Here is a 14,395-nt window from a genome sequence, read left to right as displayed (position 1 = left end):
CTATAACATGTGTGAAACCTATGGTTTTTTAAGCGAATTTGCAAGGTTTTGTAAATGATAATTCCTAACTATAACGTGTGTGAAACCTATGGTTTTTTCAGTGAATTTGTACGGTTTTTTAAATGCTAAGTTATGTATTTATTTTTTATTTTTTTTTCTGGTTTTTCACTGTGCGCACACCCTGCGCGCACGGTGCACTTCGCGCACCGTGCGCGCGCTGTGCGCAGTCCATGCCGTGCGCACCTCGCCTTTTTTTACACAGTAACATTTGTTTTTTTCTCCCTTGTGGGTCCTTTAATTTATTTAATAAATGTGATTGTTACTTCTTTATTTTTTTTTGTGATTTTTTTTTCCCGTGCGCGTACGGTAAGCTTACCGTACGCGCACTCCGCGATTTTTTTTTAAAATTATTCAATCCCTTGGGCCTGGCCTTTTATTTTTTTATTCTATTTTTTAATTAAAGGGAGGGGAGCTGAGGGGCCCGCCTCTCTGGGCCGATTTCAGCCCCGCAAACCCCAACCCCATGCCATTTAAAGATGGGGGAGGGGGCTGCATGGTCCCCCCTCTCTGGGCTGAATTCGGCCCTGGGGACCCATTCCCCGGGGCCTGGTTGTGTAAAGTGGGTGACTGCAGGGCACCCACTCTTCACTGGGACTGCGTGGGGAGCCTCAAGGCGGCCGCAGTCCCTGACGGCTCCCCACGTCCAGGGAGGGGGGTGCCGGGCCTCCTCCTTTTCTGTCATTTGCCCCGGGGATGTGGTGGTCCCTGGGGCTGCAGGGCAGCCGCACGCCACCACATTCAAATTTGTAAATTTCCCGAGGAGGTGTCAGTCCCTGGGGCTGCGGGGGAGAGGTACGCGTGGCCCCCGCATTTTTGTGTAAGAAAAGCCTCGAGGAGGTGCCCGTCCCCTGGGCTGGGAATCTAAGAAGCCTCAGGGAGGTGGTGGGGCAGCAAGGGAGGCCATACGGCCCTCACCTACATTAATAAGTAAAGAAGCCTCAGAGAGGTGGTTGTCCCCGGGGCATAATAAGCCCCAGGAGGGTGGCTTGTGCGCCCCCCTCTTTTATTTACACAATGCTCCCGGGACCTGACCCACCTGGGGGTCAATTATTAACAATGTGCGGGAGCCCGCGCTTCGTTTTTAAAAAACAGTTTGGAGGGATACGTAGATCCAGCGCCACTCCTGCCAAAAATTAAAAACAAAAATGATTTTAACACCGGTGGGGTCCCTGTGGAACCCCCAACCATATCTGGGGGGGGGGGGCAGGGTTTTCCTAGCGTGCCTCCTTTTCTTTATTTTTTAATTTTTTGTGGGACTCAGCTTCAAGCCAAGTCCCAAGATGGCTGCCAACACTTCCTGGCTGGAGTGCTGGCAGCAAATCAAATTTCAATAGGATCCCCGAGTCCAGTGCACGGACTCGTGTCCCCAGATATCTATACTTTTTAAACTTAAATGCCTCTAAAACTACTTAACAGATTTATACCAAATCACAAAAAGTATGCTTTCGGGACCAACTTAGGTTGTAACTATGACTACCTACTGGCGATCGCCACACCACATAAGAATGCCCAAGAGACATGTCAGTGTTCCGGAGGCACTTCAATAGGGCCGCCAAGTGGTTAACACCCTTGTAGAGTATGGTTTTTCTGGCACAGTTCTTGATTGACTCAAATCCTTTTTAACTGACTGAACTCATGCTGTGGCCTTCCAGCCTACCACGCGTTTCACATCTAAAGAAGAAGTCCCAGAGTGGTGGTGCAAGGATCCATTCTTTCTTGTTTCTTTTAAAACTTTATACGCAGCCCCTCGCCACCCTACTACTCCACCATGCGGGGTCTACATTTATATGTATGCAGATGTCACTACATTTTTTTTTGCCTTGCAATATCCAAAGCTCTAAAAATGCTCAGACAATGGTGCTGGCACTCTGACATAACTTTTAAAAATATCAAGAAATCCACCAATTTCCTGAAGTTAAAGTAATCAAAGACAGATTCTACTACCCAGTTAAAATGTTTAGTAGAAGCCACTTTCAAAGTAAACATCACATTTCTTTTCATAATGAGGCATGAGTTCTGCATGCAGCAATAACTGGATCTTGATATCTTGCACTTTCAGGCCCTCACTTTTGGGGATTTGGCGTAGGGCAGTGCAACAAGTCAGCTTGCTGCGCTGCCCTACTCCAAAGTGAAAGTGCGCTGCATTACTGTCCTTTCCCCCTCCTTTGGTGCCGTTTGTATGCCTAGCGCTAACGCAGGCACCACTGCACCATGGCGCAAGAGTGCATGTGTTGTCAGCAGGATTGTTTCTGTGCAGGAAGGTGGAGAAAAGATCTGAAGAGCAACATAGAGAGAAATAGTGAGGCGAATAAAGAAGGCAAAAGAAGCTTAATGATTAAAATATCTAAAGTAAAGTAGAGGAGAAGGAAGACTAGGTTTGCCTGACTCACCTGAACATGGCAATCAGCAGGTTTAAGAGCAGAATGTTGGCAAACAGCAGGTACAGGCACTGTAGGACAATCGCCAGCCCCCCTGGTAACATCAGGTATCCATCCAGGAATTCAGCACATTTCGGCTTATCTGCGTCTGACCCATCAGAGGTGCATTCGGTGTCATTAAGAAAGTGTGTTTCTTAAACAAAGCAAATACACAGTCATTTGAAAGTATTAAGGTCTCAGCATTCAAAATTCTCAGTCCTGCCTGTTGTACTAATCACTTTAAATTGAAAATGCTGTATACACGTTTACATTTTTATACATCACGAAACAATGTATTAACAAGCTATTCGCAACAACATAGGCAAAAGCGAGGTCACGACTTGGGTAGAACAGCAATCAGAGCTGTGCACACTCAAAGTCAAGAAAGGGTACTTAAAATGGCAAAATCCACAATCCTACAAAACAGGGGCAACCATATTAGCTGTCTTCTTCCACAAATGCAGAACCTCACTTCTCCACATTTAGATACCTTCAGTTGCATCAACTACATGGAAAGCTGCTGCAGTAAAATAAAAAACTGTCTGTTCTACTAAAATCATGCATTGACTTCTTGCATACCAACTACCAAGTGGATATCAATATGCATGTTGATAAATGGAGAGGTATGCAGTTTGAAGGATGGGATTTCGAGAGCTATCACCCATTATGGCCGTAAAATGTTTCAAGATATCCTTGTTTCAACTCATAACGCAAACACAAATCACCTACCTGTGCTAGAACCCACTTTCATCTATTCATGTGGGGTATATTCCAGGTAAACTCTGGGAGCCTCAACTGATGCCCAGAGCAAAGGATACTTAGTTACAATACAATATAGAGTGAAATGCCATTCTTTGAAATGTGTCATTATTGGGCATCATCAAATCTTGCAAACAGGTATTTGGCTTTGATTTTGGGTCAATTACTTTGTTGGTGGATGAATATCTGGAAGCTTTTGCTATACTTAGCATTAGTAAAATATGTCACCACCTGATCTCTGTGGTAAAGTGATTCATCAATACTGGTGAACAAGTTGAACTATTGTGTAAGAGTCTTCTAACATATAATATCTATTACTATGTCATAATAATGAATAACAAGCTTTATTATCTGGTATTCTCAATAGTGGAGATCAGTGAGAACCATCCATAACACTGTGCTATTACTTCGTCATCCATTACTAGAGGCATTGAGTCTCTCAAACGCCTGGCTTTTGTTCCAGCAGTGCAAGCAAGGGTATACTGCTCTGGGCCGCACAGAAACCTTTCCTGCTTTGACTACCTTTTAATTCCTAAGATGGTACCCACAAACTCTTGGATGCACATATCCTCTCCCGTAGTCTCCATGACCAACCCCCTTTGATAATTACCCTGAGAATGAGCACCACCAGGAGCCCTCCACGGTGAAGAGTGTCGGCTTTGTCCCTCCGGACTATGCAGGCACCTCACACATGCGAGACTCGATAGACATATACTTTACCTTTAATCGAGAATCCATCACCTCCCCTGGCACTTCATGGGAGGCCCTTCAGGCAACCCTTCAAAAAGAGATTATCTGTTATGTAACTGCAAAAAATGAAGAAAATGGCAGCGGCTCTGAGATTCAAAGATGCAGATTCACTCCCTGTGTTAGACCTGGCATCATTGGCATGAGTCTCTCCTCCATTTTTTTTCTGTTGGCCTCCTCTGTTTACGATGTTTTTGCTGGTTTATTGCTTTGGGCACTGTGCCACTGCTGATCAGTGCCACAGTGCAAGTGCTCCCTATGTTAAATTGTTACATTGATTGGTGTTACCATGATTGGCTTGGTTGACTTACTGTTCAGTCCCTAGTCTAGTGCACTGCGTGTGCCAAGGGCATGTAAGTTAACTGCTGCTGGTGGGCTTGCAGCACTGGTTGTGCCACCCACAGAAGCAGCTTGTAAAATGTGTCTCAGGCCTGCCACCGCAGAGCCGGCGTGCAGTCCCTGACTGCCATGTCGACATGGCAAGGAAACCTACTTGCCAGTCTCTAAACCTTCACTTTGCCACATTTCAGACACCTCTATGGTAGGCCCTAGGGCAGGGTGCATTGTTGGTAAAAGGTAGGTCATGCCCTGATGTGTGTGGCATGACCTAATAGTGAATTACAGCCATTTTCGTTTTTCACTATTGAAGGGCTACCTGCCTCCAATAGGCCAGACTGGGCAGACTGATTATTAACTCCATTATAATCTATCTGACTCAGGGAGCATGGTAGCATGTCGAGTTTAGTATCCCTGAACTCAGAATTTAATAACACACCCTTTAGGATGGATGGTTTTTAGATTCTGTCTTTTAGAAAGTAGCTATTTTCTTGTCCAACTATCCACCGGTCTCTGCTGGTTTGGTGTGTGTGTCAGGGGCTGGGTGGCTCCAGAGGTCTGAATGAGTCAGTGTGGGGTGAATGAGGCATTTACACATAGAGTGAGGGAAGAGTAGCCTGCCCTGCCTGACACAATACTGGCTCCACCTCCTGCTGGGCGACTGATAGCCCTGCTCCTGCCAGTGACAATACTGGCTCCGCCTCCTGCTGGGCGGCTGAGGACTCTGCCCTGCCCAGTGAATAGGCCAGGTGCCTCTGCCTGGCAACACCCACAACGAACCTGAGATGGGGGGAATTTCCCTGCTTGGACAAATGGAACAAAGGAGAAATGGGGTATAAGAGAAGGACCCCTGAACCAAGAACTCAGATCACTTCTGACAAGGAAACCTGTACCAAGGACAAGAAGCCTGCTGATCTAAGGACTTGCCTCCCCTTTCTGCCAGAGTGCTGTTTTGCTGTGGAGGAACCTGAAAGCTGCTTCTTTATTTTTGCCAAGGAACAAGGAGAGAGGAACTTGGTGTGTACTCTCTGAACACTTGCTAGGAAATCTCCAAGGGCTGGAAGAGTGCCAGTCTCCTGCTGAAGTCACAGGGCCAAAGGACTTCACCAATTGCTGAATTGCTGGAAAGTGTTGTTTCCAGTACACAAGGGAAAATCTGCAGTCTCGACGCCGCCGACGCCGCCGAATCCAGCTCGACATCGTGAGTGACGGCTCCAGTGTCCCGAGCCTTCGACGCCGGCCGCCGGGCCCGATCGACGCCAGCAGCAACGCCAGTGAGCAGTGGGTATTGGCCCCGGCTCCAAGTGACCCCGTCTCGACGCCGGTATCGACGCCAGTGAGGAGTGAGTATCGGCTCCACCTCCAAGCGACCCCGTCCCGACGCCGCTGCTGATCGCATCGACTCGACGCCCTTCTCGACGCCGTGAGCGCTGCTCCGGCCCGACATCCCTCGACGCCACTGCGGATTGACCCGACTCCGAGGCACGATCGACGCCGACCTCGACGCCGACATCTCGACGCCGTGGATCATCCTTTTTCTTCATTTGTCAAGGTACTGTACGTGTGGGGTCTGTTGCAACTCCAGGCTCGACGTAGCGCTCCTCGCGGTCGACGCCGAACCTTGGGAACCTTGTAGGCTTGACGTCGTGTGACTCCTGTGGGGGTTACATTGTTGCCAAAGAACTGTGCTCAGAAGAATACTTGGCTAAAGAACTATTTGCCAAGAAGAAACCTTACTTGAACTATTATTTTTCCTTCCAAAGAGTATTTATTAAGACTGTGGTATATTTTTGTCGTTATTTGGTCTTGTGCTAAGCCTTATATAAAAATACTATTTTTATAATAACTTCTGTGTTGTGTCCATCTGTAGTGTATTCACTTTATTACTGTATGTGGTCATAAATGCTTAACACACTGCCTCTGAGATAAGCCTGTCTGCTCTGCCAAGCTACCAAGGGGGTAGCAGGGGTTATCTGAGTGTGTAATCCCCTTGCCCTGACTAGAGTTGGTAGGTCCCTATTTGTCAGAAGCGTATACCTCTGCCAACTAGAGACCGCCGGTTCTAACACCCTGGAATTGCAATATGGAGACACCCCCACACAGAAACTCCTTACAATATAAGTTGCACCCAAACAAAATTATGACAGACAGTGCTCAACGAGGCCAGAACCATCTAGATGGCCTCATCATTCATGTATCTATCAATGGGGGGACAAGGCTAGCAAATTGATTCACCATCTCTGCTCCAATATTACACATCCAGACTCAATTTCATACCGGCTTGCCTCAACCGGACAGAAAATTACTGGAGACAAAGCTATTGCCTGCCACCTCGCAGCATTATACACCCGCAAGGAGCTTCACTGATAGAATATCAATATCCAAAATAGTGAGAAAAAAATATAGAATACAATAATATCGACTCCTATACCTAAACAGGTAAGTACAAAAATATTGAATTAAAAATATCGATGTAAAAATATAGATGTAAAAAATATCAATTTAAATATATATATAAAATAAAATGATATATTAAATATTAATATTAATTTGATCAAACTAAATTAAATAAACTTAACCCCTTCCCCGCTCATGACGGAACCGCTCCGTCATGAGCCACGGTTGCCGTGTGCTCATGACGGAGCGGTTCCGTCATGCCACGACCGTTGGCGGCCGCTCCGCCCATGCGGCGCTGTTTCCCCGCCTGTGCGGGGGGACAACGCAACTGGGCGGAGTCATGACGGAACCGCTCCGTCATGAGCACAGCTCAACCGTGGCTCATGACGGAGTGGCTCCGTCATGAGCACAGCGCCACCGCGCTGCCCCCCCCGCACCCCCCAGCACTGCGGCGGAATTCCCGCCGCAGCGAAGGGGTTACTTAAAAAATACACACAAACATAGTGATTTATACATATTTATATATTTTACACTTTAAAAGTATTAAACTGTTATCTTTAATTTATTTTAAAATTATATAAAAATAATCTATATATAAAAAATTTAAAATATAAAAATAAATTCTAGAATAAATTTAAAAACTAAACTATAAAAATAAAATTTAAACTTAAATTGCCCAAATCAATAAGTGCAACTGTAGAGAAATTGTTCGATAGCAAAATAATTACATTTATTATTCCAACTCCATTGAGTTCAACAGAAGGGAAAGTGTTAGATAGTGAAGATGTAAAAATGAATATTCCCACTCTAAAGAGTGCAACAGTAATGAAAGTGTTGGATAGCGGAGGGGTAAATATAACTATTCCCACTCCAGTGAATACCACGGTAGGGAAAGTGTTGGGTAGCGGAGAAAAAAATGACTATTCACACTCAAACACTTAAACAAAAATGTTTGTAAAAATGTAAAAAAGCAAACATTAATAAACAGTATTTAAAAAAAAATATAACAAATATTAAACATATAAAAAGAACACATATTAAATATTAATTACATATAACAAAAACCTAAAAATGTTTTATAAAATAAAAAAAAAATACATTTACAAAAAAAGAATTCTTTTAAACTAGAAAATATTTACAAACAAAACAATTATTTAAAACATAAATGTATTCATTTTATTCCTACCATATAACACCACACCACTAACAAAACACGTCAACATTTTTTATTAAATTCATTTACATATTAAACATAATTAATTATCAATTAAAACATATTGTTAATAAAACTGATAAACTTTAATTAACTACACAAAGTTTAACTCTATAGTATTCACTAAATAAAACTATAAAATAATAAAACACAATTAAAACTTATTTTATATAATTTAAAACTATTACTATTAACAACTGATAATTAAATAATTAAATGTAATCTAATACCCACCCTTTCCCCTTTAAAAGTAAAAGCAACACACAAAAAAGTAAACAATTACCCAAAATAAATATCAAATAATTAACATCAATTAACAACTATATATTAATTAAACACAAAATACGTACCACCCATTACTCCTGTTAACACCACAACACACACCTAAAATTGATTACACAATTGCCATAATTAATTACCAATTAATTAAAATTTATTAACAGCCAATTATTAATTAACCAATTAAAAATAAATTACTTCCCACCCTTTACACCTATAAAAACCACAACACACACCTAAAATTAATTACACAATTACCAAAATTAATTACATATTAATTAATTAAAAACAGTTAACAACCAATTATTAATTCATAAATTAAAAATAAACTACTTCCCACCCTTTACACCTATAAACATCACAACACACACCTAAAATTATTTACACAATTACCATAATGAATTACCAATCCATTAATTAAAATTAATTAACAACCAATTATGAATCAATTAATAATAATTTACTTTAAACATTTAACACTATAACATCTCAACTAAACAAATATAAAGAAATTAAATTAAGAAAAACAAAATAATCAATAAATTAAATATAATTAAATTACTCCCCACCCTATTCCTCTATAAACCCACAACCCGCTACGGAACTAAAAGCGCAAGATTCAAATAAATAAAAAAAATTTAACACATATATTAAAAATACAAACAATTCCTATACAAAAAAACACACATCACATACATATAAAATATATACTAAAATACATAGCAATAATAACACTGATATTTTTAACAACTATATTTTTGCAAACAATATTAAACACTTCAATATTTTTAAAATCGATATTACTTACCTTAAATCGATATTCTTGACCACGAAATTCTTTCTGTCGATATTTCTAACCCACAATATTTATGCATCCATATTTCTGCAACTCAATATTTATGACTCGATATTCTGTCTCTGCACCCCGCAAAGATATCCTAGCTGAGAATTTCATTCACAATTTTGCTTTGGACCTGCTGCGCTGATCCATCTCTGCTCCCAAGAGGAGCTCACCGAAAGCAGAGCTCACTGCAAGTTTGAGCTAGCTCCAATCCGGCAAAACACCATACAAAATATTAAGCCCCTTTGGTTTCCAGAGCGAATTCTTCAAGCTGCCTCTGGATTTTGAGAGGGCTGAGCTGGTAGTGATCCCCAAACCAGGGAGGTCCCCAAATGTATGCTCCTCTTCCCGTCCAATCTCCCTTTTAAACACTGCAGTCAAAATCATTGCCAAGGTGCTGGTCTGTATCATTCCCTCCCTGGTACACCAAGAAGGCTTCATGTCCAAGCGGGCCACACCACACAACATTTGGCGACTACAAAATGTCATAGCCCGGGCAAACCGATTATACAGATTCCAAAAAATCCTTTGACTCTTTAAGCTTCTCAACATCGGACTAAAATTCATAACTTTCGTAAAGTTGCTTTACAAGGATCTGACTGCACAGGTTAGGATAGGAGCATAGTGGTCTACACCATCACCATCAAAAGAGGCACAAGGCAGGGGTGCCCACTGTCACCCCTGCTATTTGTCATTGCTTAAAAAAAACTGGTGGTGTGGATCTCTGTTGATGCACAGATTACAGGTTTTGAATGGGGACAGGGACTTTAAGAGAGAATCGCCCTTTACACGAAGGACAAACTTGTATTTCTAACTGACCCTGAAAGCTCAGGCACACAGGATCCTTCAAATGTTTGGGGAAAAGTCTGGCCTAACAAAAAACTTCAATAAATCAGTGGTGTTCTCAATTTTTCCTCCCAAACAAGCCCTGGGATGGGCAGAGGGCATGCCAGCTGCATCGCAAAGAGTTAGATATCTGGGGATACATATTGCAGCACACGCAGCAATTGCGTGGATGCTGAACATCCATCTGCTACTGGATAGAATAGCAGCAGATTGCATGGACTTGTCCACACTCTCCCTAACCCTCATAGGGTCTTCGGGCATAGTAGCAGCCAGCATTGAAGCATACTATACAGCATCCAAGCTTGTGGTCATTAACGAATGGCTGTATGACACTCAAGGCAACCCAGCTTATGTGCTGAGGAATTGGGAACTCTATGGGGCAACCATACACCAAGGGGCATATTCACAAGGAACTATTGCCAAATTAACAGCCCTTTATCGCAGCCAAAGTCGTGATAAATTTACCTCCCCATTCACAAGCTGCTGCTAACAGCCCACAGCACCAGTTTACCCACGATAGCAGCTGCAAAAAACATCACCACAGAGGATCACCGCAACTATCGCTAATGAGATGCAAAGTGGGTGTTCCCGTGTCAAAAGCCGCGACCATACCACACCTCAACATTCTCAACAACCAGCCAGATCGGCGATAAAGACACAAAACCGGCGATAAGGCACGTTAGCACCAGGAAATCTACACCTGCTCTGACCTGGTGTTAAGTCGGATGGCAGCCAGCACCACAAAAGGGAGACCAGACCAGGGCCACATCGGAAGGGCAACAGATGCCATGGAGCCACCCATCATGCGGCCCGGACACCCAAGAGGGCCACAACACCCACCGACAACACACCCAGGCCTGCAACACCCCACACCTCCCCCTCCCCGGGACCACTCCCAACCCTGGACAAAGAAACTGCACACTAACACCACGAAGCCCAATACAAACATTTTGCCTGATGTCGCACAAGCAAGTAATTCAACCGATCTGTGTGGCCCGAAAATGGAGCCTCAGTCAAACAGCAATGCAATCACCAACACAAAAAAACTTACAGAAAAAAGCAGAGTCAACCCTTAAGATGAGTCCTAGCGGCTCCTCACTGGACAATCTGTAGCACACAGCCTGGAAGACCAAATCCAAGAGAAGGTGTGCCATGCGCCCAACAAAGGAAAGAGAGGGAGAGAGCGAGGGAGAGAGACGGAGTGAGATTGCACAAGCAGCGCAAGGCCTGTCGGCCACCTGGCTCTACATGCCAACATGTGTGTGTGTATCGCCATCCTTACACCATGAGCCCAAGGCCAGGTCCCAATCTCAGCGCCAAAGCCACATCACATCCCTAAAACGCAAGTAGTAGTCAGACAAACATCAGGGATGAAAGCTCCATTGTCCCAATGCAGAAGGCGGGAGGACACCTGCACCTCTGACCTTGGTCCAGGACACGCCTGGAACACCCTGAGCGAGATGCCATGGCATACGGGTATGACTCCCACACCACGCATTCCACAAATGAACTATCTGACTCATCCACACCCCGCACACAGAAGCCCCTGTGGGATGCCCTTGACACACACGGAATCAGAAAGCCACTCTCCCCAACGTTGCACACACATTCGATTCATTGCTCAGAGCTGTGGCATATCCTCCACACAACTGCCGCAGTTCAGAGGAGTGCCGGTTCCACGAGATGCACCAACGCAATGGCAGTCCACACCGGGCACATGCACATCCCCGTCACGTGGAACAGTACCGTGCACGTATGCTGCATTTACTGGGCACACTGCCACTGGCAGAGCTGCGGATCAGTTATCGGCTTAGCTTCCACCTTGCCTATGTGACCTGCGTACAGCCCTGGTTCCACTGCCGAACATGCACATTCGAGTGTCCCATGGATGTCTGCCTATTCAACACAACTGTTGATGAATTGGACTATGACCTGTATCTGCGTCCCCTGTTGGATCACAAACAGGATTGTAACCGAGACAGCCGTGCATGGGATGCCGTGACATACTGCTTATGTATTGGTAGTTGTGCATGGGAGATTACACAATTCCTTGTGTGCAGTGACCACTTCGATGCGCTCCCCTATTGAGCTGTGATGCGGATTGGTGAAACGGCATGGGTTGAGCACACCTGCCCGGACCACTTAATGGATTGGCTCACCCTTGTATTCCTTGAACATGACAACGACGTACTATTGGAACACATTGCACATGAATCTGCACGGGCAATCATGGACGAGTAACTACGTTCCTGCAGCCACATCCAATTAGCACCCACAGAAAATGTCCCAACAACTTGTTGCATCGTGGGGATTGCTCACATATCCCACCCCAACATTGGAAACGTTTGCCTTCGTCCGGGCTCTGGATGCCTGTGTACACACACCTGTGCAAGGTGATGCAGGTCCATGCTCGGTGCAACACAGCATTGTTTGGCAAAGTTGCCAATTCGGACACACTGCAGGGGGAGAGCATACACTTGGCAATGTAGCACGACATGGGACCCTGTCAGACCCTCACACCTGATCACCGTCAGCAGAGCAGACAATCTGCGCTCCCCAGAGGCAATCAATCAATCATGAAATTTATATCGCGCACTACTCACCCGGAAGGGTCTCGAGGCGCTTGGGGGAGGGGGGCTGCTACTGCTCGAACAGCCAGGTCTTGAGCTGTCTCCTGAAGGCGAGGTGGTCCCGGGTCAGTCGCAGGTGGACGGGCAGGGAGTTCCATGTCTTAGCCGCCATGTAGGAGAAGGATCTTACTCCGGCGGTGGTTCTCTGGATGCGAGGGACGACGGTGAGGTCGAGGTTCGCGGATCGTAGCTGGCGGGTGGGCGTGTAGAAGGTCAGTCGGTTGTTGAGGTATCTTGGGCCCAGGTCGTGGAGGGATTTGTGTGTGTGGGTGAGGAGTCTGAACGTGATCCTCTTGTTGACAGGGAGCCAGTGCAGGTCTCTTAGGTGGCGGAAGTTCTTGAGGTCGGGCGGGTCCGCTGTTGGTTTCTTCGGCAGTGCGCTGAGCTCGGCGTGCTTCCAGCTCTCCGGGAAGGTGGCTGTGTCGAAGGAAGTGTTGATGATGTCACGGAGATGGGGTGCGATGGTAGAGGCGGCCTTGTTGAAGACATGGTGGGGGCACGGGTCGGTCGGAGATCCGGAGTGGATGGTGTTCATCATGCGTGTCATGTCTTCGGGGTCATCTCGGTCCATGTCTGGAGGGTGGCGGCGGGGTGTGTAGGTTCGACCGATGGGTGCGGGGGTGGAACGCCGAAGCTGTTGTGGATGTCGGTGATCTTGCGTTGGAAGTAAGAGGCGAGGGAGTCGCAGAGGTCCTGAGAGGGAGTGATGTCGTTGTTGCCGGTGCTGGGGTTGGAGAACTCCTTGACGATGTTGAAGAGCTCCTTGCTGTCATGGGCGTTCTTGTCCAGTCGTTCCTTCAGAGATTTCTTCTTGGTGGTGCGGATGAGCTGGTGGTGTCTGCGGGTGGCGAGTTTGAGGGCGGTCATGTTGTCGGTGGTTTTGTCGAGGAGCCAGGCCTTCTCGAGGGTGCGGCAGGCCTTCTTGGAGTCCTTGAGTTCGTCGGTGAACCAGGGGGCCTTCTTGCTTCTGGGTCTGGTGAGTGGGTTCTTCATTGGGGCGAGGTCATCGGCACAGGAGGTCAGCCACTGCGTGAGGTCGAGGGCAGCTGTGTTAGGGTCCGTTGTCCTGACTGGTGGGTTCTGGCTGAGGGAGGTGGTGAGCTGGTCGACGGTGATACCAACGAGGCAGACCAACATGCAGATCCCATGGGCAGTGAGTCGTGCCCACTCACACGGGGCAATGGTCAGACGCCAAACAAAACATGACTCATACAGCAAGGAAAGGTGGACTGAGAGCATTGCCATCCATGATAAATGTTGCCCATTTTAGACCCAACATTTCCTGAACCTCGACATGTACCCATGCTGCGCGTAAGTGTCTCAAGCATGTCCCTGCCTCTTGTGGCCGTTGCCTCGTCTGTACTGACACGCACATGCCAATAAAGTAAATGCAACTCCACTGGTGTCTAACTGTGAGGTGTGTTGTTTGGATTGTCCACTCGTGTGCCACAATGAGCATTGTTCCTACACAGGGAGATCCTGACTGACGCTTGTACAATGGGGGTGTGTCCCTTAGGCAAGCTCCACCTCTGTGAGCCAGACAGTGTTTTTGGATTGGTGCTGGACATCATGTGCACTTACGTGACTACAGCAATGTGAGTATGGTGTCCAACCTCTGACCATGTGGAGCAATGTTATATATCACAACAGAATGTGTCCACACAGCTGTGTGTGAGTAGGTATGCAACATGAACTTCTGGTGTCACATGTGGTGAAGGACACCACTCCTGGCCTGCTTTCGTTTGGGTCAGTCCTACACACAGCCCTATTCAATACATGGACGTGTGCCTACGTTGGGGGTTGTGAGATTGTTGTTGATGTGCAATGGGGACACAGCTAGTACTCCCCTCCTCAGTCAACCAATTAGCCA

At 45.8% G+C, this 14,395-nt stretch overlaps 1 protein-coding gene across 1 annotated transcript in view; it reads right to left on the bottom strand.

The window, feature by feature from the left end:
- Positions 1 to 14,395, bottom strand: part of LOC146808503 (transient receptor potential cation channel subfamily M member 2-like) — a 637,932-nt gene that overhangs the window by 148,003 nt on the left and 475,534 nt on the right. Inside the window, exon 11 of the mRNA XM_085623963.1 lies at positions 2,451 to 2,631. Coding sequence (XP_085480089.1) covers positions 2,451 to 2,631 — 181 coding nt within the window. The remainder of the gene's footprint in view (positions 1 to 2,450; positions 2,632 to 14,395) is intronic.

This window comes from Triturus cristatus, chromosome 8, assembly GCF_964204655.1.
Source record: "Triturus cristatus chromosome 8, aTriCri1.1, whole genome shotgun sequence".
Lineage (NCBI taxonomy): Eukaryota > Metazoa > Chordata > Amphibia > Caudata > Salamandridae > Triturus > Triturus cristatus.
The sequence above is the reverse complement of the archived record's forward strand: the minus strand, read 5'-3'. Positions and strand labels throughout refer to the sequence as shown.